The sequence below is a fragment of the Ips typographus genome, linkage group LG6 (genome assembly GCF_016097725.1).
Source record: "Ips typographus isolate SLU linkage group LG6, UJ_Ityp_2.0, whole genome shotgun sequence".
In the NCBI taxonomy this organism is placed as follows: Eukaryota; Metazoa; Arthropoda; class Insecta; order Coleoptera; family Curculionidae; genus Ips; species Ips typographus.
Window position 1 is genome coordinate 7147580 of NC_138427.1, and position 25511 is coordinate 7173090.

Here is a 25511-nt window from a genome sequence, read left to right on the forward strand (position 1 = left end):
CGTCCAGCTTCTAATCACTTCCATGCTAGAGGTCATAGAAAGTAAAATAATATCCTTGAGGAAGCTTCTAAAGTTAAAGCTTTGCATCAAAAAAGTGAAGAGTGTAGCCGGTTTAGAGGAAATAGTTAAACTGGACGAGTGTAGCGCGACTGTAGAGGACAAGAAACCTTGCGACTCTCTAGAAGATCTATCCTCAATGATCTATGAAGTTGACAAGGACTCACTGCCTCGAGAGTCGGTTGCTGAGGATAAAACTCAAACTAGACTAATGTGTTTGGAGGAACTAGTGCGTGTTGAAAGTTTAGGTTCAGCTTTGAGTGAACGAACTAGCAAGAAAACCATTAACAACCAAAAAAAAGCCACAGAAACTAAAAAAAATCGTAAGGAATCTCTAGAAAAGTACATTTTCATGCTCATGGATGCAGAACGTGAAAAAAACAAATCGAAAAACGAAAATAACGAACAAAAGTCTGAGCACATTGGAGACTTTGCTTCCAATCAACCAGTAGAAGAAACTAAATGCAAATCACAGGAGAGTTTGGTATGTCTAGGAAAAACAGAGTACCATAGCATTCTGGATATTCTCAATATGGTGCTGAGGTCATATAAGCTGCAGGAAGAAATTGCGGAAAAGAGGAAATTGATAGAGAAAACCAGGACTGAACCTTTCATATGCAATCCTGTTAATCAGGTTGATGAGAGAAAAATTGCTTCGGATAGTGTATGCCAGCATAAGGATTGTAAAACGCCCAAAAATAGGAAAAACTGTTGTGTTTAGCCTAAAAAGTTTGTAATTAATAAAAAGAGTATTAAAAGAGATTGTTAACAAATTGTATTTTTTTTAAACTAGTGGCTTAATAATTGTAAGTAAATAAAATATACACCTTGTTTGTAACACAACTGTATTTTTTTAGAACATTTTACAAGTTTGTCAAGTCTATATCTACTGACACAAAATGGTAATAATGCAAAAAGTGCGTGTCTAAAATATGATTTCCCGCATTCCTACTATGAACAAAATGTAATTCTCTACTAAATATCTCAACAACATCATACAAAACATCCTACCAGGCTCAAAAGGTGAAAATTAGAACTCAATATTCGTAATAGTAAATCATCAGTTCAAAGTGTCTAAAAGTACGAATCTTTTATGACCTTTTACGTCCTCGAGTATAGGGAATCAATTTTTTTTACAAAATATACGATACCTACAAAATTGTCTCTCATGAAAGCAAAAGAAGAAGAAAAGGAAGATGTATGTATTGCAATTTTTAGAAAATGCAGTTTACTGTAGAATTACATCAAACTCGTCTTTCAAGTTTTCACGTTCTTGAGATATTGCAAATCAAGAACTTCTTGAAAAACCATGTTTAGAATCAGAATGTTCAACATTATATTACACATATTCACTACCTCGAAGACTTTGAGTGAAGACTTTGAAGGTTTTAAAACTCAGAAGAAGTTTTAACACAAAAATTCAGGGTTTGGTTGATAAACCAACGTTCTTAATTTATCCATAATCTTTATGTTTTACTCAATTGTAATGGTGGTGATGGTTCAGTGGTTAAAACAGAATATTTTATCATTACAAGTTCTTTTCAACATTGGATTCCAATGTTTACAAAAGAAGAATTAGAATTAATTGGTATTGTATGTATTCCAACTGTATTCACAATTTTACTACTTTTTTTACTTACTGTATTCCAAATTTAAATATTTCTGCTGCAAATCTAGGTACACTAATTTTCCAATATCCATATCTTGGAAGTTTTGCTAATTCTGTCACAGTTATTAGTTCCAGCTGACTAAAATTTAACCGTTTGAGGTGATGTACTATTTTGACTGATATGGTATCTCTTTAAGCTTCTCACTACAAACATCACCACTCCTGTAAAACTAGTTGAAACCTTAAAAGAACATCATCAATAACTAAAATCATCATTTCGTTTTATGTGAATTTCTTTGAAACAATGCAATTAAACAAAAACATTCTTTGACCGAAAACAGCAAAACGAATAGGGCCGCAAAAAAGCGAAAAAATGTGGTACCTAGTCTTCAGTGGTAAAGTATGTGGTGTAGTAGAACCACGCCGAAGAAATGCGCAGAAGGAGACGGGCATGTTTGGTTCACTAGGCAACCAGAGGTCGTTGATTCCACGGCCATGGCCGCGGTACCTCCCTGCAATGCGGTTGCGCAACTCGGGTACCTCTGGTTCTTATATTTGCGACTTTGTCTGTATCTTCCATGGTCGAAGGCGAGGCCTAAACCTTATAAACAACCTAATCCAACCGAAAATACATGCATCAACATAGAAATGTTACGAAAATATTTTGTTCCCACTGCCGTAATGTTCCCAGTCAGCTTAGTGGTTTATGCCGCAAGGTACATGGTGCTGTACCATAACTAGTTTTACTGGTACCTACATGTTTGCTTGTATAAATTAATATGACAAAATTATTATTATTTAAGTGTTTGAGGTGTAAGGTGAAGGACCGGAACCAAATGATGGGAATTCTGCTTGTTTCTGGCGATAATTAATTTAACTTTTATTTCGTATTTATGTTAATTTACCCAATCTAACAATCATAATATATGGATATTACATATAAACAACAGTTAATAAACCTTTTGAGATTTTGAATATTACATCATTCTGGGTTTATTAACAGGTTCCTGTAGACCACAAACGAATAACACGTTACTTCCAGTTGCAGGACTGCTGAACGACCTACAATAAAAAAATCTACTTCCGCAGGAAATTAATATTTGGATTCGATCGACATGAATGGAATATCGATTGTTTGGTTCAATATTTGGAGTCCTCACATTCATAACTATTTCAATCACGACTTCATTGATAAAAAAAAATTAAGTTCCCAACGCGAAATTTTTGATCATTTCTTCTGGGACGACGCTGAATATCAATATTTCTTTTCTAAAAGCACACTCAAATTATAAGCTTAAAATCTGTTCTTCAGAGGTATGTTGTGGACAAACAAGCCGCAGAACCACCAGCATATGCTTGAAGAGCTATAAAGACACACATTGCGGAATCAGAGGTAGCATTTGCCATCTGGCGTACTCGTAAAGTTAAATCGGTTCGCTGAGGTGCCTTTTGAATTAGTATAAACATTTTTTTTTACCTTTCGAATCTTAATAAATGTCCCTGAACCTTTCGTAAACTTAGAGAGCAAACAGGTTAATTCTATCACCCACAAAACCAACAAAGCCAGATGCAGAAATAATGCATGTTTTATGCACCCTGCTTCCTTCTAGGAGATGAATAGGGAGATAATAGGTAAGGAAATAAATTAAACAAGTCCCCTTAAAGGTGTATGAATATACTAAAGGTGGTATTATAAATTTATACACTGCCCAACAACATTTCTAAAATAGATGGGACAAAAATTTAGAATGATAATAGTTTTCAGTATTTTTCGCTGATAATTACCTCATTAAACAATTCCAACAAGAATAATTATTGCTAGAATAATTAAATATTTCATTGCAACAATGATATTTTTTTAGATAAATTAAACTGGGTTATCTAATACTAATGCTAATTGCAACTGAAATAATTTGATACTATAATAGCTTTGTTTACTGGATTGCAACATTACTCAAGTTTAGACTAGAAAACTAGCTAGGAAAAACACTAAATGTGCGAAAAAATGCTACCACAAATTTTTGAAGTTCAACCTTACCTTCCTTACCTTAGTCCAAAAATTTGTGATGTCGTGGATATCGAGTCCCAAAAATACAATTTAGTTTTTCGTAAATAAATTTTATAATAATTAGCGCATTTGGTAAGGTGGTTTGTTAGTTTATTACATTGATGGTAATAAATTTTTTTTAAATAAAATAGAGACTGATTAAAAAAAAAATTGATACCTTTCTTTGCAAAAGAGTAACAAGCAAACAGGAGATATTTTATTATGGTAAGACACTACAATATACATTACATTACTGTCTCAAGAAATGATATTTAATGAATTGCAGTCATTAAAAAAAATTGTCTACTCACACTAGTTCAAGACCTTTTGGAATCCTTCTCTTCATCCATAGATAGAATTATTTTAAACTGCCAAAGGCCCCTAGGACCGTTTAGAATGTGCCAAACCCTCTAAATTTTCAAAAAGAAAGAACCTTCTAAAAAGTGCCAGAGCCCTGTACAAGTGTCTTGAACCTTCCCATAACTGTTTCAATTTGTCTGTGTCAGAGACCTCTAAATGCTACTAAGAATGTTTTGAAAAATGCCAGAGGGTTCTACGTGTTTTAATTCTTCATAGATTTGTTTTAAATTGCCAGAAACCTCTAGGATTGTTTTGAATGTGCCAGAAATCTCTAAATGGTACTGAGAACCTACTAAAAAGTGCCAAAATCCTTTACAAATTTTTATACAGGGTAGTTACACTACGAAGGAAGAACAGTGTGGCTCAGAACACCCATTAATATTATTTATAAAAATTGAAGTACAAAAAATCTGAAAGAACGAGTTTTGTTCACAATTATCACAATAAAATAGATTTTTTGGTTTTGCGTAGTATCCAAAGTATCATAAGTGACTAAAGTAAAAATAAAGTTTACTACTATTATGATGGTACAATGGTTAGGTTAGGTTCGAATTTGGCAAACCCCAGGTCTGAAATCAAAAATTTCCCATTATCTCGCTTCAGCAATCGATGGTACGCTGGTCGAATCAACTGGTTATGTGAAAGGAATGAGAATGACTTACTCCAAGTTCAACGACCATGGCAAACATTGGCGGTCACTCGGTTTTCTTGCAGTACCAACGAGTACTTGCGAGGAGTTTTTATTTCTGAAAAATAAACCAAGAACCACGTAGGCCATCCCGAAATAACTCATAATCCGCCAACAATAAATGTCGTAAAAGCGAAAATCTAACATTAAAGCCTTCGGCCGATCCCCTGACCCAAAAAAGCTGAACAAGACGGTTTTGTTTTCATCCGAGCACAGTTACGTATGCGAGCTCATATCGCAAATCGTCGATTACCATTTCGGGAAACGGTAACTTTACATGTTATTGTGTACAATTAAGCCAACCTACGACCTAACGGGTTCCTGGTTCTTCGGACAGCCTTGTGACGCAACTCGGGGATATGCAGAATGAAACTAAAATTTAAATAAAAGTAACTCGCGAGTAACTGTACTTTATTCGGACTTGCCAACTTACTTACTTTCTGATTACCGCTACTCGGTTCGGTCTTCTTTTGCCTGTTGTTACTGATAATTATGATGATGATGGCGATGGTAATTATCGAGAGTCGTATGCAAAACTAATCCTGATGATCCAAAAAGTGGACGGAATTGTCAACTTCCATTTCCTGCTTTTGATTGACTGGATTAATAATTAAATTTTCTCTTTCAGATTAACTTTATTTCATGTAACTTCTTAAAGTAATTTGCTCAAGTCTATATTAGTTACAAGCATACAAATTATAGTGGATGATTTGTGTGTAAAATGTTTATAGTATCCAACGTCACTAAAACATAGAGGTTTTTATTTTTAACTGGTTTGTCTTGTGTGATGTGATAGTCTCATTAATAATTTCGAGTAGAGAAGTTTGCAATCTCAAACCCGAATTAGAAATTTTCAATCTTCAGTTATGCTTGAATATGAGTCCTAGAATGTGATATCAAATTCTGAGCTAGCAGCCCTTATGCTATTTTACTGCAGAACAGTGCTGCCAACCTTTAAATGATAAATTTCCCCAAAAGGGTTTTGACAAATTTCCCAAATTTTTTAGGGTTTTTGAATTTTTGCTTTAATTCTACCTTCTTATAATTTTCAAATCTGTTAAGTGTGTACTTAAAATGCTACTACTACGCCTACTCAACATGGATTTGCTAATCTCTAAAGGAACAGATTTTTTTAAGTACTTACTAGGTAAAAGAGTAATACAATAGATGTAAGAACTTAATCAAGTAATTTTAATAAATAATTCTCGATCAATTTGGTAATAAGTATTTAGGTATAATGGTGTATCTGATTAACCAACACTCAATTAAAAAAAGGAAGAAAGGAGACTGAGAAAAAGTAATAATACACATGATTCCTACAATTTATTTTTTGAACAAAATGAACCTTTAAAAGTACTCTTTTATGCAAGAACCATATGTTGAGCATTGTATAAAATTTAAATTCAAAACAAGTGAATTCTCTACCTGCGCGTACCTTTATTACTACTAGAAACGCCGGTGGTGCATACACCCCCGATTTGATGGGTTGGAAAGGTGGTACTGGTCGTGGGAATACCACATCTATTTTAGGTTATATGGGAACCTGAATTGTGTACCAATCACTTATTTTTACGGATCGACGTTTTGGTTATTTAGTGTCGATTTACAGGATGTCCTGTATTTTTTGTTTGCTTTTTGCACGTTAAAAATCCTAAGAGGTCGTTATTTATACGCAGTATCTAAGTAAAACCAATTAATTTACTATAAATTCAAGAATCTAGATTTACATAGTTATTTACATGTTTTAGAATTATGACGCAATAAACGTCGATATTTAAATTCCTTTTAGTCGGTGTAACGGGATTTCTGCATTTTCTTATTAAAAGACTTAATATGCCATTATTTTATCATTAGTTGAAAGTTTTACTACATCAATGTATAACTCATGCTGATTATATCATTATTCATTACATCCTGAAAACCCATTAAATACGAGCTCTGAATACTGGAACTAAAAATCAATTTTTGCAGACAACAGGCAGACAGAACGACCAGTTAAAAACAATGGTTTTCAGCAAGGCAATATCTCCCGCAAATTCAGCATAAAAGATCTTCTGTTTCATTGTTCGTGGCACATAATGGTAGTCATTCTTCTTTCAAGGATGACATCATAGGTGTTAAAGTACACAACCTAAATAACGAGTGTGGTACCTGGCGTACCGTGTTAAGGTCAATGAGATGAAAATGGTACCATATAAACGTTTTGTATGAATTTTAGGTGGTTTTTAATGGAAATTTTACCACATTCTTGAATAAGGGGTTTTCTGGTAGGTGTGTTTTTTATGATTTTATACATAATTGAAAGTTAGGACATAGGCAAGATTACAACATACGCAGTAGATTATGATCAATAATTGTTTTACTAGAAATATAGTTTTTGTATGGTGGTACTTATAAAATATTTAAAAAAAATCTTCTCATTCAATATAATTGAACTACTTTATACAATCGTAACAAATATTTTCGGACCGAACACCCTGAAAAAATATTTCAAACTAAATTAGCCTAATTATTATAAAACAACCTAAGCCAATCATTAAATATCAAATGGTTATAACCCCTTTAGAATTTTTGAATTAATTTATCGTTCTAATTAGGTCCGATTCTGGCACCTGCAAATTTACAATCTGGCGGCAACCATTTTAATTAACCATTAGCCAAAAAGAAATTTGCCAACAATTTTTTGATTAGCAGTTTTTTTGGAACCCAAACTTTAGAGGCCTCAAGTCTAGTCTTAATTCGATTAGTCCGGCAGCTGGTTCTAAAGCAGGTGAACCATCAGATTTTTTTATCCTTTGATATCATTACCCAAAAAAGCAGGGTGGGTAAAGTTGAATCTTAAGTAAATTTCCCAGGATGCTTTAAAGCGTTCACCATCAAAATGCAATTTGGCAAATCAAACCGCTCTAAATGGCTGTAAAGTTCCACGGTTCTTGGCAAAGAAATTTTGTTGGTCATGGTCACCGCGAAGATTAGTTCGTTGACACTGGTTGTATTACTAGAACCACCAAATTTGGTATGCCTTTTTCTATGCTGCATGGAAGTTCTAGTTTAAATTGACTTCCTGGAAGCAAAACAGCGTTTACCAGTAATAACTACTTCAGTGAAAATGGTTGTATTGATGTGCAAAAAACCGGAAAGAACCCTAGTCAAAAAATGGCTAGTACCTGATGGGTTATGGGAACTTCTTCAATAATCCCATCCCCGTGAATAATAAAAACTCTTGGGAGATCAGAATCATTTAATTACCGGTTAGCTTGCGGTTCTCGACCATGAAACAGACCTCCCACCAAATGTACTGAGTTATCAAAACTGTTGTTATAGCTCAATAATAATACCAAAGGAATGAGACATTTCACTTAAAGCTCCTCGAGTATCGAAGAAGAGTTCTTAAAACAACATAAAGTTAATAAAAAAGTGGTTTTTATATCCGACCACTTCAAGTTCCCAGGTCCGAATTAGGCCATTGTTAAGCAACTCGTTTGCGTCACTCTTCTGAGGTGACTTTCAGTCATTGACCTTCGATGGAAAGGGGCTCGCACCGGCCATCATTGTTATTTATTTATTTATTTAATCGATATTTTTAGAAAGACCGCTTTTTGCCTTGATAGAATTTAATTAATTCAGCTTTAGCGTCTTTGAATTTCCAAGGAACTATACACAATGCTGCAACGACAAGGACTCATTACAAAATTTGATGAAAACCTTGAACCTCGAGCAATTTTTTCCTTCGCTGGAATGAAAAAAAAGGTAAATTAGATTACCTTTAGTAAGCCGCTTATAAGGAAATAATTTCATTTTTACGGCCTTGTAAACTGATTGTCAGATACAAGTGCAACGATTATTTACGCCACGAATATGACTCTGTACCGGCTTGATGTTCCTAAATTTGGTCGTTTGTTTTGATTCACAAAAACTGTAAAAAAACTAATTGCCCTGCAAAATGAAGAATTTCATGACTTGTGATTTTTCCATCATCAGTTAGGAAAAGTTTGATTGTTTGAAGTAACAGTCAGTTACATGACCACTCATCAGAATGTCTGATTGATATCCTGTGAACAATACACGAACACATGACACTAAGAAAGTTATTTTCCATCTTTGTCAAATGTATTGCGTTTTCTGTAGATAATTTTGATTCTCCAGTCATACTTTCTTTCCAAACCATTACCTATATCTTGTTTCCAATAATGCAATGGCAACAATACGCAAAATGCAAAACGCCTTGTTGTGCAACATCTGGTGACATCTGTACTCATCTCCATGAGTTAGAAAGTACAAATGGCGTTCTCAAATCCAGGAACAGCCCCATTAATGCCGCATCATTCGGTTAACACCGATCTGATTGGTTAAAAATGGTAAAGTTTTGTTTTTTGTTTTTCAATCCCAATCCTCTGACTCTCAATCCCAATTACGACTCATCAGTCATCAGCAAAACCTTCATTCCAGTAGAGTCAACTGGCTTCCAGAAATGATAGTTGTTGTGCAACATCTGGTGACATCTGTACTCAACTTTATGAGTTAGTACTTTCTTTTTTCGTATCATTTGTACTTTCTAACTCATAGAGTCTGTCGAATGAACAATGCTTTACACACCTTTAAAGTAAATGGGTAATAGTTAGGCACAGAATGGTCAATGTGACATAACTCTCTAGATTACTCTGTTGGTTAAATTCATTAATTTGTGGTTAACTGGTAGTACAACAGCATGCCGTCAAGCTTTCAAAAACTCCATTTTTAAATGTGAATTTACGTGTAAAACATTCTATTTTTAAACTAAACTTTGTCAATGCAACTTTCTTCTTAGAACTCTATTTCTTTAAATACATTCCTGATTTTTTTAAGTAGTTCAAGAAGATTATGTGATATTTTTTCAGTTTTAGACCGATTTTTGCTACTAAAAGTATTAAAAATAATTACATAAATGTATACATATAATTAAGGTTGGTAAGACTGGTATTTCAACTTGCAGACCAATGGTACTTAAAGGTAACCCTCATATCTAATGTCGACGTTTTGACCTATGTATATGTATGATGTCACCTTCAGGACTGTAATTATGGGATTAACTTCTATGTAATACATTCTAAATAATTTTCCACTTATATATTATATTTTTTTTATATTATTACAATGGATTACTAGATTGGCGAACGAAAAACGATCACTTTTTGTGCTTTCCTTTAAATTTTAGGGTAACATATAGACAGATGTCAAATAAATTTAAAACCCTTTCACGACTTTGCACAAACACCCTTTGATTTGCATCGAATTCCATTAACCCAACCAGGGATGTTTTCTTTAAAAATTCCTAAAACCCAGATTCGCCAAGTCATCGAATATCGCACGACTTCCTGGGGATTTCGCGCCACATATTTGTTGCTCCAGTTGTTAGATGCGTGTATTCTTCGAAAGGGCCTCATCGGGGGCGGAAGGGTTCAATAGGGCGCGTCAGCTGCCCTGAAAAAGGGGTGTGGGAAAATCTTACAGGTGGCGATCGAACTATTCGACGCCGCTGTGGGAACCGATCAACCGGAAGATCGGGTTGAAAGAAGAAATAAGAAAAAAGGTCTTCGCTATTCAAATCGTGTGATTGTGCAGGTATGGATTTAATTATCGTGATTAAAATTTGAAGAAAGTCAGTTACAACCCATAGTGGTTATTACCTGCTTAGCAGTAAAGTAATTTACAAAACTTACTGAACGAAACTAAGCGGCATTTTTTACAGCATTGTAATAAATTTTTAAAATAACTTTTAACAGGGTTGTAAATTTGGCTACCATAAAAACTAAAAAGGCCGTTGTGCAACGTTAAGCAAAGATATACCAAAAACCGTAAAATTTTACAAAAGTGAAGAAAGTGCTTGTAAATCCCACTGTCAACCGTAATTTGGTTCCGGGAAGGAATAGGTTTTATGGGTTCTGTTAAACCCCCCAAATATCCAACAGTTAAGAGGCAATCGGTCACGTAACCCTGGTGACCCCGTGATATATTGAACAACGTTACAGGTGGCACCAAACGAAATCACTTTCGTCACTTACGGTACCACCGCAGTACCACGGCGGCGTTTCGAGATCGAAACCGAATCTTCTGCCTTCAGCGAAAATAACTGAACCCTATGAACCGTTTTCTTAAGGCAGGTCATCGTGCATACACTAAATTCATTACTCGAAAAGGGAAATTTTATGTGATGGCATTGTAATGTTATTTGCAGGTAGTTGAGTTGGCTGTAATTGGTTCAAATATTGATTGGAACGTCACTTTTACTTAAATGTTACATGATATCATAAAGGAGTTTTTGTATTCCAAAGTAAAAATAAAAATCCATATTACTTATTTTACCCTCAAAAAAAGAAAATTTATAACCCCACTCTAAGTCTACATGTTGGTGGCTTGTGATTGGTCAGAAAAAGCAGCAAGCTGAAAGACCAATCACAAACTACCCGCTCTGCTGGGATTTTCGCAAATGTGGCACATGTGGACTTAGCATAACATCAAAAGTGCTGATAATTCATTTTCATATTATTAAATCTGTCGAATCTCAATTTAAACTCATAGATTAATCGTATACAGGTGTGGTAAAACTAAAACTCGCCATAGAAAAACCGTGTAACTGACAGAGAAACATTGATAATTGCATGCGCAAGACAAAGACAGAAAACCTAAAAAATGTCCAAGTAGGCGGAAATTTTGCTGCGATGTTGTCAAACATTTTTCTGAATTCGTCGATTAGATTACCTGCAAAGTTAATTTTGTGACCAGAACATTCCTACTCTTTTCCACTTATTTTGATAATCTATTTGCTATAAGTATCTTCTGTGTAATTCGGTTTCCGTGTACATTTGTTAAAAAAAGTAACAAAATAGTGCCAATATGCCAATAACAACAAAATTATGGAACTAATCCAGTGGATGAATTTAAATAAGCATCTGGCAACATTGCCCCAAAGTTTTCGCCCACTAGATCTTCTTCTATGGCCAGTTTTAGTTTTGGCTGCATTTGTTTTCAGGCTCCATGGAGCGAGCAGAGCTTTTTTGACGTCACAATGACGTAATTTGACAACTGGTCAAATTATGGTGTTGGCGGGTAAACAGCGGGTATTCATCTATTAAGCGCGGGTTAATAAGCTTTAAGATGACATTGATATCAAGTCTTCGGTAGTATAGTGCTTTATTTTGCAAAGAATAATAGTATAGTAGCGCTTAAGAGTTATTGGCGGGTAAACAGCGGGTATTTGTCTTTCAAGCGTGGGTTAAGAAGCTTTAAGATGCCATCATTTTCAAGTCTTCGGTAGTATAGTGGTAAGTATCCCCGCCTGTCACGCGGGAGACCCGGGTTCGATTCCCGGCCGGAGAGAACTTTTTTATTTTTTTCCTCTAGTTTAAAATTTTTTCTTATACCCGCACTTAACAGAAACAGCAGAATTAATAACGCTTTGCAATTTGTTGCACAAAAAGGCATTTTTAACTATACCACTGAGCTAAAAACTAAAAGTTAAGTTTTCGAAGGGAAAAATGGCGGAAAGGAAACATCAAAAGTAAATTGTTAATAAAGCGTATGATTAAAGATAATAAAGATTACAGGTTAAATTGATAAAAAAATCAATACTAACATACAAAAAAATATTAGATAACTTTAACTACCTGATGCTTATGATTATGTTGATTTACGTCATTTAGGTTTTCTTTATCACAACCTGTAATTTTTACTTTTTGTATCTTGTAAACCGCATAAAAGAAGAAAAAACTTAAATACAAAAGTCTTCAGTACCTACTTATGACTTTAAAATTTTTAAATTTTCAAAGTTTTACAAAAAAACGTTAAGTTAAAAGAGTGTACTGACTGTATATTATTGCATTTCTGGATAGTTTTAATAAATGTATAAGAGTTTTGTTATTGAGTGAGAACAAAAACTTGTTTCTACTTTAAAAATTCATAAAATCCAAAATATTTTCTCTAAATTTTAGAATTTTTAAAAGGTTTACCATTAAATATTGAAATTTTCAATATTTTTTAAAGGTTGTAGCAGGGAAACGGGTGATGTTAGGACAAAACGGTTTGCAGATGTTACTATCTTACTTTTCTGAGATCTATACACTGAACGAATTTTCAAAATTTTTAAAAATCTTAAAAAATTTTAAAGTTTTGAATTTGATTTGTATCGCCAATTTTAATTTTACGCAAATACTACAGATTTGGATTGTGTTCATCAGTTTTCGAAAATGCCTTATTTTCTCTGTATCTAAAATCAATCAAAATCAACTTCATTTCTTTCTTTAGATCTTTATGAAAATCAGTATCAGTCAGTAGTGATCTTACCTGGTGATATTAGATATCTCTTGGTCCATTTTGTTAAAAATTTACCTTCAGACTAATTTTTCTACCTGAATATTCCACATTAGGCTTTATTCTTTTAGGATTAAACGAACAGACAAAGCCCGACCATTGTGATTACTGAAAACCACTAAAAAGAACTAAACTCGATATTGGCAGTTTTAAATTACTTCCTTTATTCGTTCGTTTGCTTTTAAACAGCCGGCAATTATTGGGTTTCCTATTTTTTCCGGCCAGTTTGAACCTATTTAACTAAATAATAGCATTAGCATTAAATAGATCCTGGTCGATTTACGGGTCTCGCAATATCTTCGCTCGAAGCATCCTGCTATGTGTTTCTTTATTCTGCGTGTACCGTCGGCGTTGAGCCGTGGAAGCCTTCGCCGTGGCTTATTTCGGCCACTGCAGGTTGTTGGCCTCGACGATGGCTCTCGACTTCCCGGTCTTTCACGGCCAAGTCGTACTTTTCGAAGTACCTGGTGAATGCCACGACGATGCTCGGTCTCGCGAAATGGGTCGTCTTGTTTGGTTTGGCCAAATAGTAGCCGTATAGTTGTTTCCACTTCCACAAAGGTAGAGAGAAACGCTCTTTTGGTGTTGATGACTTTTTACTTTGGTCGTCAAGGTTTTTCAAATGTTATAGAGCCGACAACTTGTAATTACCTTCTTAAGGAACATCATGTTTTTCTGCTGGAATAACATATTGGTTTGTACTGTTTTAAAGATGATTATGATAGCTTCTTAGAGAAAGGATGGTTTCTTCAGACATTTGAATACATTAAAGATTACTTTTATCAATTTTGCAATATGGTCAATAATAGTAAAACCATATGGAATGTTTTATTATAAGAATTGTATATGTACTCTCCGTTTTCACAGAAAGATTAGCATCTCCAAAAAAGTTTTTTTTCAAGCTTTTTAAGAATACCAGAAAAGACATACTTGTTTTTTAAAATGTCGGAATTATCCTTTTTTTTTATTTATGCATTTTTAATATCGGCCATTTTGCTTATAACTTTACAGCGCAACGCCTGCTATTTTGCGTCATTTGACATTTTATTTCATGAATTATTTAGTTTATAGAAATGCCTATTTATTTTGCACTTCAGGTCTAGCATTCTACCATATCCCACCTCCAAACGGGAAAAAATCATTTTAAACAACTTGTACACATCCAATAAATTATCTATTTTATATTCGAGGAGAATAAGAAAACTAGAATTTATAGATTCAGCGTTTTCAAAAAATTTCAAATGGCAAGTTTAATGCAAAACATTATTAAATTAAATAATAGGAACTGTCAGTGTTAGGCGATTGTATTCTGTCTATCCACCTAAAGACCTTTTTAGAAACTTTCCATTAAAAAAGTTGCTGTCATATGTCGAAAATGACAAGCGATAGAAAAAATTTGAATAGCTTATCTTGTTCATCATATATATCTACAACTTTTATCTGAACATCATTCTAGCATTATTCATTCATTCTAACCCTTCACTAAACATCGAAAAAAACTCACCCTGTATATCTTCTGATGCATGGTAATTGTGGAAATTTGTATAATTTTTTGTCAAACTAAAGGGAATCATTGTTAAGAGAATTTCGATCAGTTTTTATTTTTGGTAGTTTGAAGTTTGAACTGAAGTAGCACTTCTAGATGCCTTTGAGTTTGAGTAACTAAAACTAACAAATTATTTAGTTTTTCATAATCAATCCAATCATCAGTTTTTCGATGCACCAACTTGTACCAACAATTTTTTTGGTTGATGAAAAAAATCTTTGAAATGTTTTTCTATAATAATAAATTAAAGACCCAAGTAGAAGTAGAAATCTCTGAAAAAATATAATGAAATTAATGTAAAATTTGATCAAATTTATTCGCCATATTGTTTAAAGTCCCAAATTATGAAATAGATACTGAAAAATTACAAATTTTGCATTGATTTTGTGGGAGCCTATGAAATGTCTATGGTCATACTGCTATTTTGAAAACACATTTCACAATGGTAAAATTATGAAAAACACTGACATCTCTGAACAGTGTTTGCTAAATCGAAATTGCTTTGAGGCATTAGAAAAACATGGAAAAGTGTGCAGTAGTCCATCCACCAACATGTATTGAACCATCCTGTAAGCTGCACGTATCATACATTTCATATACCTGTCATCTTGTATGTAGTTCACATGCCTGATGGTCTTTGTCTGAAAATGTCATGTGTTAATCTCTTAGAACGTATTAAAAAATGGGATCACTTTAAAAGAACCTTGTTGCGGTTGATAATACCACTTTAACAAAATTTTCAAAAAAACAGCCTTAATCTCGTTGAACTGTGTCGCTGGAATAGTCAACGGCAACCAAGCATATAATAGATCGTGCTTTGAGGCGAACTATAGGGCAAACCGTAGAAAAATCGCTTCATACAATAATGGTACCTATAGAAGGGATCTCTGATGCGTATCATATATTTCATTCGATAACTATAGTTCTTCGGTTGGCAACGTTGCACGATTCCAGTGCCGGCGGTCCGCTTTTCTTTTGCGGAACCAAGAAATTCCGAAGAATTTGCGTGATCGCACTGTCGCTTTACGACGCTCCACCTAACGGGATTTCGTATTAATGTCGACCCGCGATGATGATGATGATGATGTGAATTTTCCACATGTCGGTGGAATAATTTGTTATGTAAATAATGTAATAAGGTTCGCAAGTTTTCGCTCTTCATATTTTGCTTCCTCTGACGTGACCTAGTGCTGGCCTAAATGCTTTAAGGCTTACGTATCTTTTATGCTCGTCATCATAGACCATCTGCGGCATTATTTAAAAAAGGTAAAACAGGAAAATTATCAGAAACCCAAACTAAGACTGTTGCAATTAAATCTATATTAGTTCTCTAGGTATTATAACGATAAACCTTGGATCATCCATCACGTTGTAATGACGTTCGCTGAAAGTCTTCAATTTAGACTTTAAGGCAATAAGATAATGCAGATTTGTTATTTTTAATTGAAAGAGCAACGAGCAAAGTCATTAATTCGTCAACCAAACCGAAAACGAACGCACGAGCTATATCTTCCTTGAAGAATCATGTTACGCAACGTTGACGTAATTTACGTGTATTAAAGTGATGTGCAGTGCTTGCTCGCACGAGCGAATCAAACTAGATAACTTTAGGAATCTTTGACTTTTTGGTGTAACGCAAATAGGTGGTAATAAATAGTGCATTTTAATAAAATGTCAGAAAGCATCACAGCTAAATATTTCAATCTTAGTGGTACTTATAGAAGATATCATCATCAATTGCCAAGCACTCGTTTTGATATGTAAGTTGATGGCTCTATACGTTGATGGTTTCCAAAGGTTATTCACAGTATAGCACATATTTTTGCTTTGCTAGTTCATTAATAATTAACAGAGCCACACTCTGAAATAGGTTTCATATTTTCATTTATTTTTGTTTGCGTCGTTATAAAATTTCGCATTTCAATGAGTTAAGGCAGAATGGAAAATTTTAGTACAATAATTTCAGAACAAGGATGATCTACACAAAAATTTATTTTTGTCACTAAATTACTAAGTGTAAACAACTCTTCTATTGTATTTTACATTCTCTGTTTGTATTACCTAAGTCTATGGTTGAATAGTAGGCATAGTTGTTTTGGTAGGAATTTATAATAAAAGCATATAATCCAACATATAATTTTCTCTTACAATTGAAAACACATTTGCAGTTGTAATAAAAGTTTTGTAAAAAATATATTAAAGTGATCTCTGGCTTTATATTGAATGACATGATTTCTCTGCTAGTATAACTGACTCACCCTGTAGATAATGCAAAACTTATGAAAACTTACTGTGACTTCTAAACAGTAATAATCAACAAAACAACTCTAGAGACTCGATTTAACTTTAATTTGTTGAACTTTCTGTTTTTACTTTATTTGTCCGTTTCCTTGGCTAAGTTGAGTTTAAGGACAGCAAGCTTAGTTTAGACTGTGTTATTTTGCATCTGATCTGTCACATTCAAACCTCAACTTTATGAAAGGGTCAGCAGGTATGAAAGATTATTACACCGTCATACTTAAGACAAACTTAACTTCAGCGTAGTTCAGATTGTAATTTTTTCAACTTGTTCTGTCACATTCAAAACCAAACTCAATTTAAACTTGGTTTAAAGTACGTCAGTACAGACGAATATAAGTTACCGCCATATTTGGACTTTAATCATGAGTTTAAGTGAAGTGTAGTTCAGACAGTGATTTTTTCCGAACTGCATTGTCACAGTCTGAACCACACTTAAACTTGGTTTAAAGTATGATCGTGTAATACACCTTAAAGAAATTATTCATTATTGCCATTTCTAAACCAAACTTTTTTATCACTATTTTAACTCTTACAAAAGTAATAATACCGCAAAAATGTAGGTTTGAGGCATTTAATAATATTATATTTGAAAATTTAAAATATGCCGCTTATTTTCAGAACATTAAGCGCCATCTGTTCAGAAAACTGTTGCTTTACATTTTGCCTGAAACCTTAGTAAAGGAAACGATATCGACCATTACTACTACTTCACAAATATCTTTTAGATGGCGCTGCAAAAATCTTTGATTTTTTGTTGGTTTTGTTTTTACTGTTGCTATCCTTGTTTGCCCTGCTACTTTAAACAAGGACAAAGAGACGCAAATTTGACAATTATCAGTTGTTTACTAGTTAACTGTCATTCCGGCTGTCAAGTTTTTATAAAATAAACAAGGGGTGAAAGTTTAAACAATAATGAAAGTTTCTAAACAGAGACAATGATTTAAGCATATTTCATGCCGATTATGTAGTTGTAGTGTAATTGTGTAGTAAAATTGTGTCATATATGACTGGTGCCAACGTTCTTTATAGTCATCCTCCACCCCCTTTGTATAATATTCATGGGGGCACCCCGATCACGAGCATCCCCGAGGAAGCGGAGGCGCCTCCTTCGTACGAGGAGGCAATCAACCCTAATGGTACGTTTGTTTGTCCAGCCTGTAACTAGGATTTACATCTTATTTTAGCTCCTCCACCTTCATATGATTCACTGTTTGGAAGAGTGCGAGAAGCCCAAAAGTCTAGTACAGGACTTATTGACTTTTTGAGAAATGTTGTAATTATAATCTTAGGGACATGTAAGTAGTTGGACTCACTTTCCCAGAAGTTCAACTCATAGAGTTTTTATTTACAGTGGGATGTTCTATAATATTAGGAATAACTATAGTAATCCCTATTTGTATGATTGTTATGGGTTCTATATACTTGCATGAATGTCCCCAAGGAGAGTATATTCCAGTTTATTTACTAGTAGGAGGTAAGGAAATAAACCACTTTTATAGCTACTGTACCTACTCAAGTATTTGTTTTTAAAGGAATTTTTGGCATTCTAAAGCAGCTACTCCACCTCTCATCTAGAGTCAGACAAACAGAGGAGGAAAGACAGGATGAGAGTGTCAAACAATCTCCCACCCAACACCTACTAAACTGTTTCATGGCTGGGTGGTTTATTATAGGGTCAGTGTGGGTTTACAAAGAGTATGAACCCAATTATGATCCAATTGTAGGGAAATACTGCAACAAAAATTTGTACCTGTTTGCTTTCTGGTTGATCACTGCGGTTTATGCTATTTTGGGGCTAGTAGCTTTTTTCTTGATTTCAGTTAGTATAGCTACATTTTTGTTTCATCCTGACCAGGAAGTTTGGTAGTCTCAACTTGTACAAGGTAGGCTGATTAAGTCTTTTCTACTTAACAGTTTTGAATTTATTTTTATGACTAGTAATTGAATCTTAAAGGTGGACAAGTTTTTATTGGTAACCAAGTTTTCTTTGTTGGATTTTATTCCTAGCAATTATAGGAATAAAAAATGATGAGTAAGAACACTCAGCCTTCTCCACAAAAAATGTATTTAAAGAAGCTTCACTTTTTAATTAAGCTTCTGTAGATGATATATAATAAAAAATAAGTTTTTTGTGGAGAAAGCTGAGTGTTCTTACCTGTCATTTTTACACATACACCTCCACTTAACCACAGAAAATGGGCTACTACTTTACCTTGAATTATAGGAATGTTATTACTGACAAGGCATTCTAGTTAAGATGCCACTAAAAAAGGACATAATGTCCACCTTTATTAATTAGAAGAAAATTGGTATTGTTAACAATTTCTTACTTTAACCATCTGTGATATCAAATATTAAATTTTCGAATATATCTTGTTGTGAAATTAGACTGAAAATTACGTTCTGATTTTTTTTTACAGTGAATTAAATGAGTTTTGATAGCATTTGCACTACTTAGTATAATTTTTTATGTTTGTTTATTACTGGTTGATGGTTTGCAAGTTTACAGTATGATGGTCAACTAATTTATTGTTTAATATTAACATAATAACAGTTTAATTAGCTTTAATTTTATAAAGAAAACATGGTAAAAGTGATTCAAAAAGATGAGCAAACGGAGCAAATTTGGACTAAGGTAAGTTGCTTTAAATCGGCTTATTTTTATGTTAGGAATATGTCATAGGATTTTTTACAGACCTTTCAGAGACACCCTGTATTAAGACTGACCACTCAATTATAAAAAAATTACAAAAAAAGTAAATGCTTATGAAAACATTTAAAAGCAAGTTTGTTAAATTTCTTTAGTTTCTCGTATATCTCTTTATTTGAGCTTTTTAAAACGGCATATTGCTCTCCACAAATGCGCAACGTTTTGTCAATGTTTTTAGTCGAATTGTTGGTTTGTGTAGGCTCTAAACTTGCAAACCTTTCCCGAATATATTGCTTTAGTAGATCTTTTGTACCTTATTTCTTGAAATTATTGAATTATTCTTAGAAATTAAAGTTTGTAAATTAATTAGTAAACACCATTGTGCGTGGATGAGACTTGAAGCGACGAATAGTAATAATCTAACTGACCAAAGTATACTAGTTAGAGCTGTTCCATACAAATAGGGAATAATATGTAATTATTGAAGAAATATTGGTCATAGACTGCATAGGCTGTGAAAGCACACTTTAAAAATTTTGTGAAATTGTTGTAAAATTATGAAATTATTGCATTTACCGCATTCCTTATAAGCTTGTTAAAGTTAAAGAAGTCTTATTATTTTATTCTATTGCTTTGAGTGATATACGCAATATTTAATGTTATTCTAACGTTGTAACTATACTATTAACATTTAAAATTTGTCAAGTACCTATGATAGAACTACTACTATTACTACAGTCAGGCTTCAATTAAATTCGGCTGGTTGTTGTAACACTGAATTTGGTAAAAAATCCAGAAAATGTTACTCTAAAACGCCAAGCCTAGTAGTAAAATAACCACCACTAATAAAAACTCATATATTGTATAACCGTATTAACAAAGTACAATACAGTTTTGAACACTAATTTCTTCCCTTGTCTTCAGCTGTATTTACATTAAACCAGTTTTGTTATCTGCTTTGTTTCATTCTATTTCTTTTGAACGCCTTCCGTAGTGGTCGGATACGTAAACGGTTATCACCATTGCTATGTTGAAAAACTGAAAATATTTTATTTTTAAGCTACTGGTGATACAACCCTGTATTTGCATAATAAAACAAAAAATTGCATACTTACATACATCAGAATAAACAATTCAATGACTGATACCATTACGTTGTTTTGCCATGCTACATTTCCTTGGATTGTCGACCGGCAGCCTCTAACATAGTATCCGTTAGTGTCACAGTCCTCCTGTAAGATTTAGTTTTACAAACTTCTTCACCATTATTATTAAAACTATTACGTTATTACAACAAGACGTGGGGATTTCTATAAAATCTCTAGTTCCTTCAGATCCGCAACAACTAAGCGTCTGTTGCAGTCTATCCAAGGCTGTAGTATTTTCAGGAGATTCTTCGTAGCTTGCTATAATACTGTATAGGGTGTAATTTAATGGTTGAGTAGGTATAGTGTGGGATAAATGCGTGGTTTCATTGGTATAGTGCAGTTTGTATTGCGTTCCCAGAAAGTAACTGGTAAATAGCATGGTAATTGCGGTAGTATTGATGACGAAAATCTGTTAATTTAACACTTTGATTTGTTGTATTAAATATTTAAATATTTTACCATTATCAAGTGCTTGAGCTGGTTGTGTTTCAGTAGCATTGTCAGGAAGAAACAAGGAATAATGAGCAGTCCACTTGGAAGAGTTAGGAAGGTTGTGTCCATTTTTAAATCCATAAAGTTTCTGTAAACTACTAGTTTCCATATGAACGACCATATTGTCAAGCCTAGAAGGGTCAAACCTACAAACTTTTCAAACCGATAGAATTGATATTATAGGCAACAAATTTAACATTTTTAACTGTAGTAACCATACAGCAAAATCTTACCAAAATAACAGCTGCTGACATAAACAACATTACTTCCGATATTGTGTACCGTACAGCGTATTTGTTCGGTCTGATTAGCTTGTCGGATTCCATGTATCCCTGTATCTGATTTCAGTCAGTGTCTCCCAATTAATTAGGTTTACTTAAACCTCCCCATTGGCTAGTTAATTCCAAAGTTTATGGTTACACTAAATTCACCCTTGGTTTACATAGACTTCACGTAAAATTTCTCGAAATCCGAGACGCACGCATAATAATTACTCTGAAAACTATATAAGCTGATCAACAGGATCCACACCAGTATTTAGCGTTATCAGTTGCTTATCGATAAAAATCCGTCATCAGTAATAAAAAGGGGTCATATTCGCTTAATTACCATTGATTGGACAGTATAACTCGTTTTGATAAAATCAACGTAAATTAGTTTGTTTCTGATATAAATTGTGTTTGTTCTGCAACCACTTTTCACAATTTGTTAATGTTTGTAGTTAGTATTGATTATTATTCTAACCGAATTATCTTGGACAGTCTTGGAGCGGTCTCAATTAAGGAGAGAGTTGTCAAATTCAGACAGAGATTTTTGTTACATGTAACTTTCTAGCATGAAAAATTATTATCATAAAGTGAACTGTGAGTTTATCTTTTTGATTAATTTCCACGTTCTGATAAGACTAAACTCTTTACCGTCCTCTGCACCGAATGTTTAGGTTAAATGTTACTTTGACTGTGACAGTTCGTGTAGGAAATGCCACAGTCAAAATATCAATGGCACCCGCTGATAAAGATTCTTCTTTTCATTCTTCTAGCATTTTCATTGAAAAATCGCTTTTGGTCCAGCTTACGGAATTTTAAAACATTATTCTTCTTAATTCACTCGATTAAATTAACAAATTATCTCCTGAAAGATATTGTAACATTTCCAGTTTTTTGAACTGGATCAACATAATATTATGTTCGCAGAACATCTTATTTGACGTGCACATATTATTTGTGAAGGTAAAGTTTATGTTAGCGGTTATTTATAGAGAGAAAAATGGAGTTTGTTGGTGAATTATTTACACTATCGTCATTACTTGTATTTGAGAGTAAGTACACATCAATTACCCAACTAATAATTTGCAGAAAATTCCAATATCAATATTATTGGATCTATTTACTCGATTAGTAAATGTTTCATATACATTACCAACAGTTTTAATAAATCACTTTCTTAGATCGTTAGCTGATGTTTTAATTTTATCTTCTGCTGCGTAAAATGTTTAGAACATTCTTATTTACTTCATTCTGCATTCTTATTTAAAACTTAAACAAAAAAATTATTACAAATTAAAACTTTCTAATATAAATCGGAATGTGAAACAAACTGTATTAATCCAGGTTGATGAACATAAATGTGCGTTTTTAGTAAATTGTTTCAGTTCGTGGATCTATTCAAAATAAGTTCTAAAATAGATAATCCATGTAAGTAGATTTATCAGAACTTTTCTATTGGCTTATTGTACAAGTCAAATTTCAAAATTTGTAAATATGGAATACTATTAGAGCTCAGATTTTTAGCCTGATGTTTTCTTGTTTGCCTTGTCGTACTTTTTTCGTTATAGAAATTAGATTTTACAAAATCACGAGTTTTTATTATGATGACTTCAGGATAAGCTAGCTCGTCCAAAAATATGAAAAAAAGTTTCTATTAACTTACTGTTACTTTTTGCACTAAAAATCATTTAAAAAAGTGTACTTTTTTCCACGATTTTATAAAAACCAAGTTTTTTTGTCAATTTTAACACCCTGTATATCAAAAATTACCTCAACATCTTTGATATTATATTTTAAAAAGTCAGAGTTGCATGTTCTTTATCAGATTGATCAGCAACTGAAATGACACTAATAAACGAATTATTTAGGCCCAGTTTTACAAACACAAAGACCAGTTCAGTTGAACTGCATCTGGTAGTTAAACTTTGCCATTTGAAATACATTGCTGTCAAAGTGAAATTTCTGACTTGGACTTAAAGCTAAACCACTATTGTACAACTGAGCCTTATAGGTAAAAATAGATAATTTGCATTCCATTTGTATATGTGTTTAACAAGAATAAAGGCGTTTTTCCTATATTAACGACTTATAGTTGTAGTCAAATTACTAAACACTTGTCATTGACTAATCTCGGTTTAGTTACATTTTACAGATTTTACATTGGCGCAACCAAGTAGTTTTTAATCGTGGTTTATTATTTAATCTTAAATTAGTAAATCCTTGGTTAAAGTATTAAGGAAGTAAGTCCATATGGTGCAGTATTTGAAGAGTCTCTAAAGACGGTAATAAATTTTTCACCGAAATGTAGAGAAGGTAAAATGGATTTTCCACCAAAAATTAATTTTGATGGTCCTTTCCACTTATAATTTCAACTTAGTTGAAATTAGAAGTGGAAATCATTTTGCCAACATACCATTTTGGTGCGGAGAGATAAAAACCCCAATAAACGTAAATAAATTAATGGATACAAAGTATTTAAAGTCAATTTGTTCACTTTATGCTTTCTATTTCAGAATTGAAACTCTGAATTGCTGTTAATAAAAATTTGAATATCATTCTTTATTCCTGTTGCGGATTGTAGAAATTGAATAGTAAAACCGATTAAAAAAAGCGTATGTAAATTTGTCAGAACCCATCGATGACGACGTCGACGACAGATCCGAACATTTTTGTCCTGGGGGACAATAAAATGTCGCCTTTGGGAAAACTAGGTTCGCGGATCGACTGCGAGATTAATGGCCGTGGAAATGGAAATTTCAACAGCCAGGACGCGATATAACAGTGAATTAATCTCGACGCTTTGGATCCGCAATCAACAGAACGGAATTATCTCCACGGCACTGGGTTATTTCAATTTCGGACCGGACAAAGCCCGTCATCGGTTCGTTTATTGTTGTTTTTAATTAATCGTTTATTATTTAAAATTGACTAGCGTCCAAAATGTCGAAAAGATACTATGAAACTCTCTAATCTTGCAGATTTTCTCTATAGTGTGGTGTTCTACTATCTATCCATAAAAATTTCAATTTTCTCTCGTACCCCGACCGCCTCCGTATTTCCTTATCTTGAAAAACGCGCTTTTGCTTTCTCTGGCTGTTCTGGTGCCGCTTTTAGCCCGAGAGCCGTAATTCTTACTTTGCCTGAGAACTCGAATATAATACTTCCCAGTTTAGGAAAATTTTATGGTTATTACGCGGGGAGATATGTCTGCGAAAAAGCCGAATTAGACGCCCTTAATAAAAGGGGCGTACAAGTATTTTTATACTTGAACAAAATTTACCGGTCTCCAAGGTATTTTTATCATTTTCAGAATGGTCCAAACTTGTGTAAAAGTTCTTATTGCTACAAAATTTATTACAGTTAATTTACTTATTATGGTAATATAAATTATGCAGTTCCAAAAATTATGTAATTTTTTTATTTATTTATTTTATTTATTATTGGCGGTATATATATAACGTTTTTAACAGTGCTTAAATTTTACATTTTTTCAGAACGATATTTTATGTTTTAATTGGTCTTTCTTTTATAAGATTTTTTTTTCTTTTTATATAAGGTAATTAAAAGATAAAGTGTTTTACTGAGAAAGATAAAGTATTTATTGGAAAATAAAATAATTTGTAAGAAATATGTATGAATAAGAAAACAAACCAATAAAGCGAAATTAAACATTTATTAATAAGGGACTAATTCAAATAATTAAACTTACCCTAAGCTAAATAATAATAACATCGCTGATAATTTTGGAGAAAGTTTATAATGCTGTTTCGACTTTTGCTGGGTAAGCTGATGGAATTAGTAATAAAGTAATACTTTACGCACTTCATAGATAAGAAACTAACGCTTCATAGATAACTAACTATTGTGGCATAGATTGTGTTGTAAACTGTGTTTTACCTAAAAATATGCATGAAAACCTTCCTTGGGAATCATTTACGAAGTTAATCCCGTTTAGGGTGGCTAAGCTTCGCTTGAGGGACCGAATAAAGGCTAATCTACTT

At 33.3% G+C, this 25511-nt stretch overlaps 2 protein-coding genes and 1 non-coding gene across 4 annotated transcripts; 2 read left to right on the plus strand and 1 right to left on the minus strand.

Annotated features, from left to right (window-relative positions):
* Positions 1–12045: 12045 nt before the first annotated feature.
* TRNAD-GUC (transfer RNA aspartic acid (anticodon GUC)) lies at positions 12046–12117 on the plus strand. The gene has a single exon. It is a non-coding gene; the product is annotated as a tRNA-Asp (tRNA).
* A 5693-nt stretch (positions 12118–17810) lies between these two features.
* Positions 17811–20556, plus strand: LOC145731092 (uncharacterized). Its single transcript, XM_081982685.1, has 4 exons — positions 17811–18090; positions 18139–18249; positions 18306–18428; positions 18487–20556. Exons 1-4 carry the CDS (start codon positions 17958–17960, stop codon positions 18819–18821), a joined length of 702 nt encoding a protein of 233 aa, XP_081838811.1. The 5' UTR covers positions 17811–17957; the 3' UTR covers positions 18822–20556.
* LOC145731091 (uncharacterized) lies at positions 20447–21759 on the minus strand. Of its 2 annotated transcripts, none has more exons than XM_081982683.1 (5): positions 21478–21759; positions 21212–21375; positions 20889–21161; positions 20720–20836; positions 20447–20642 (listed from the first exon to the last, which is right to left on the minus strand). In XM_081982683.1, the coding sequence occupies exons 2-5, from the start codon at positions 21323–21325 to the stop codon at positions 20568–20570; spliced, it is 579 nt and encodes a 192-aa protein (XP_081838809.1). In that variant the 5' UTR covers positions 21326–21375; positions 21478–21759; the 3' UTR covers positions 20447–20567. The 2 variants fall into 2 exon arrangements, with proteins under 2 accessions (XP_081838809.1, XP_081838808.1); XM_081982682.1 differs by having other exon boundaries at positions 21212–21397.
* Positions 21760–25511: the final 3752 nt, after the last annotated feature.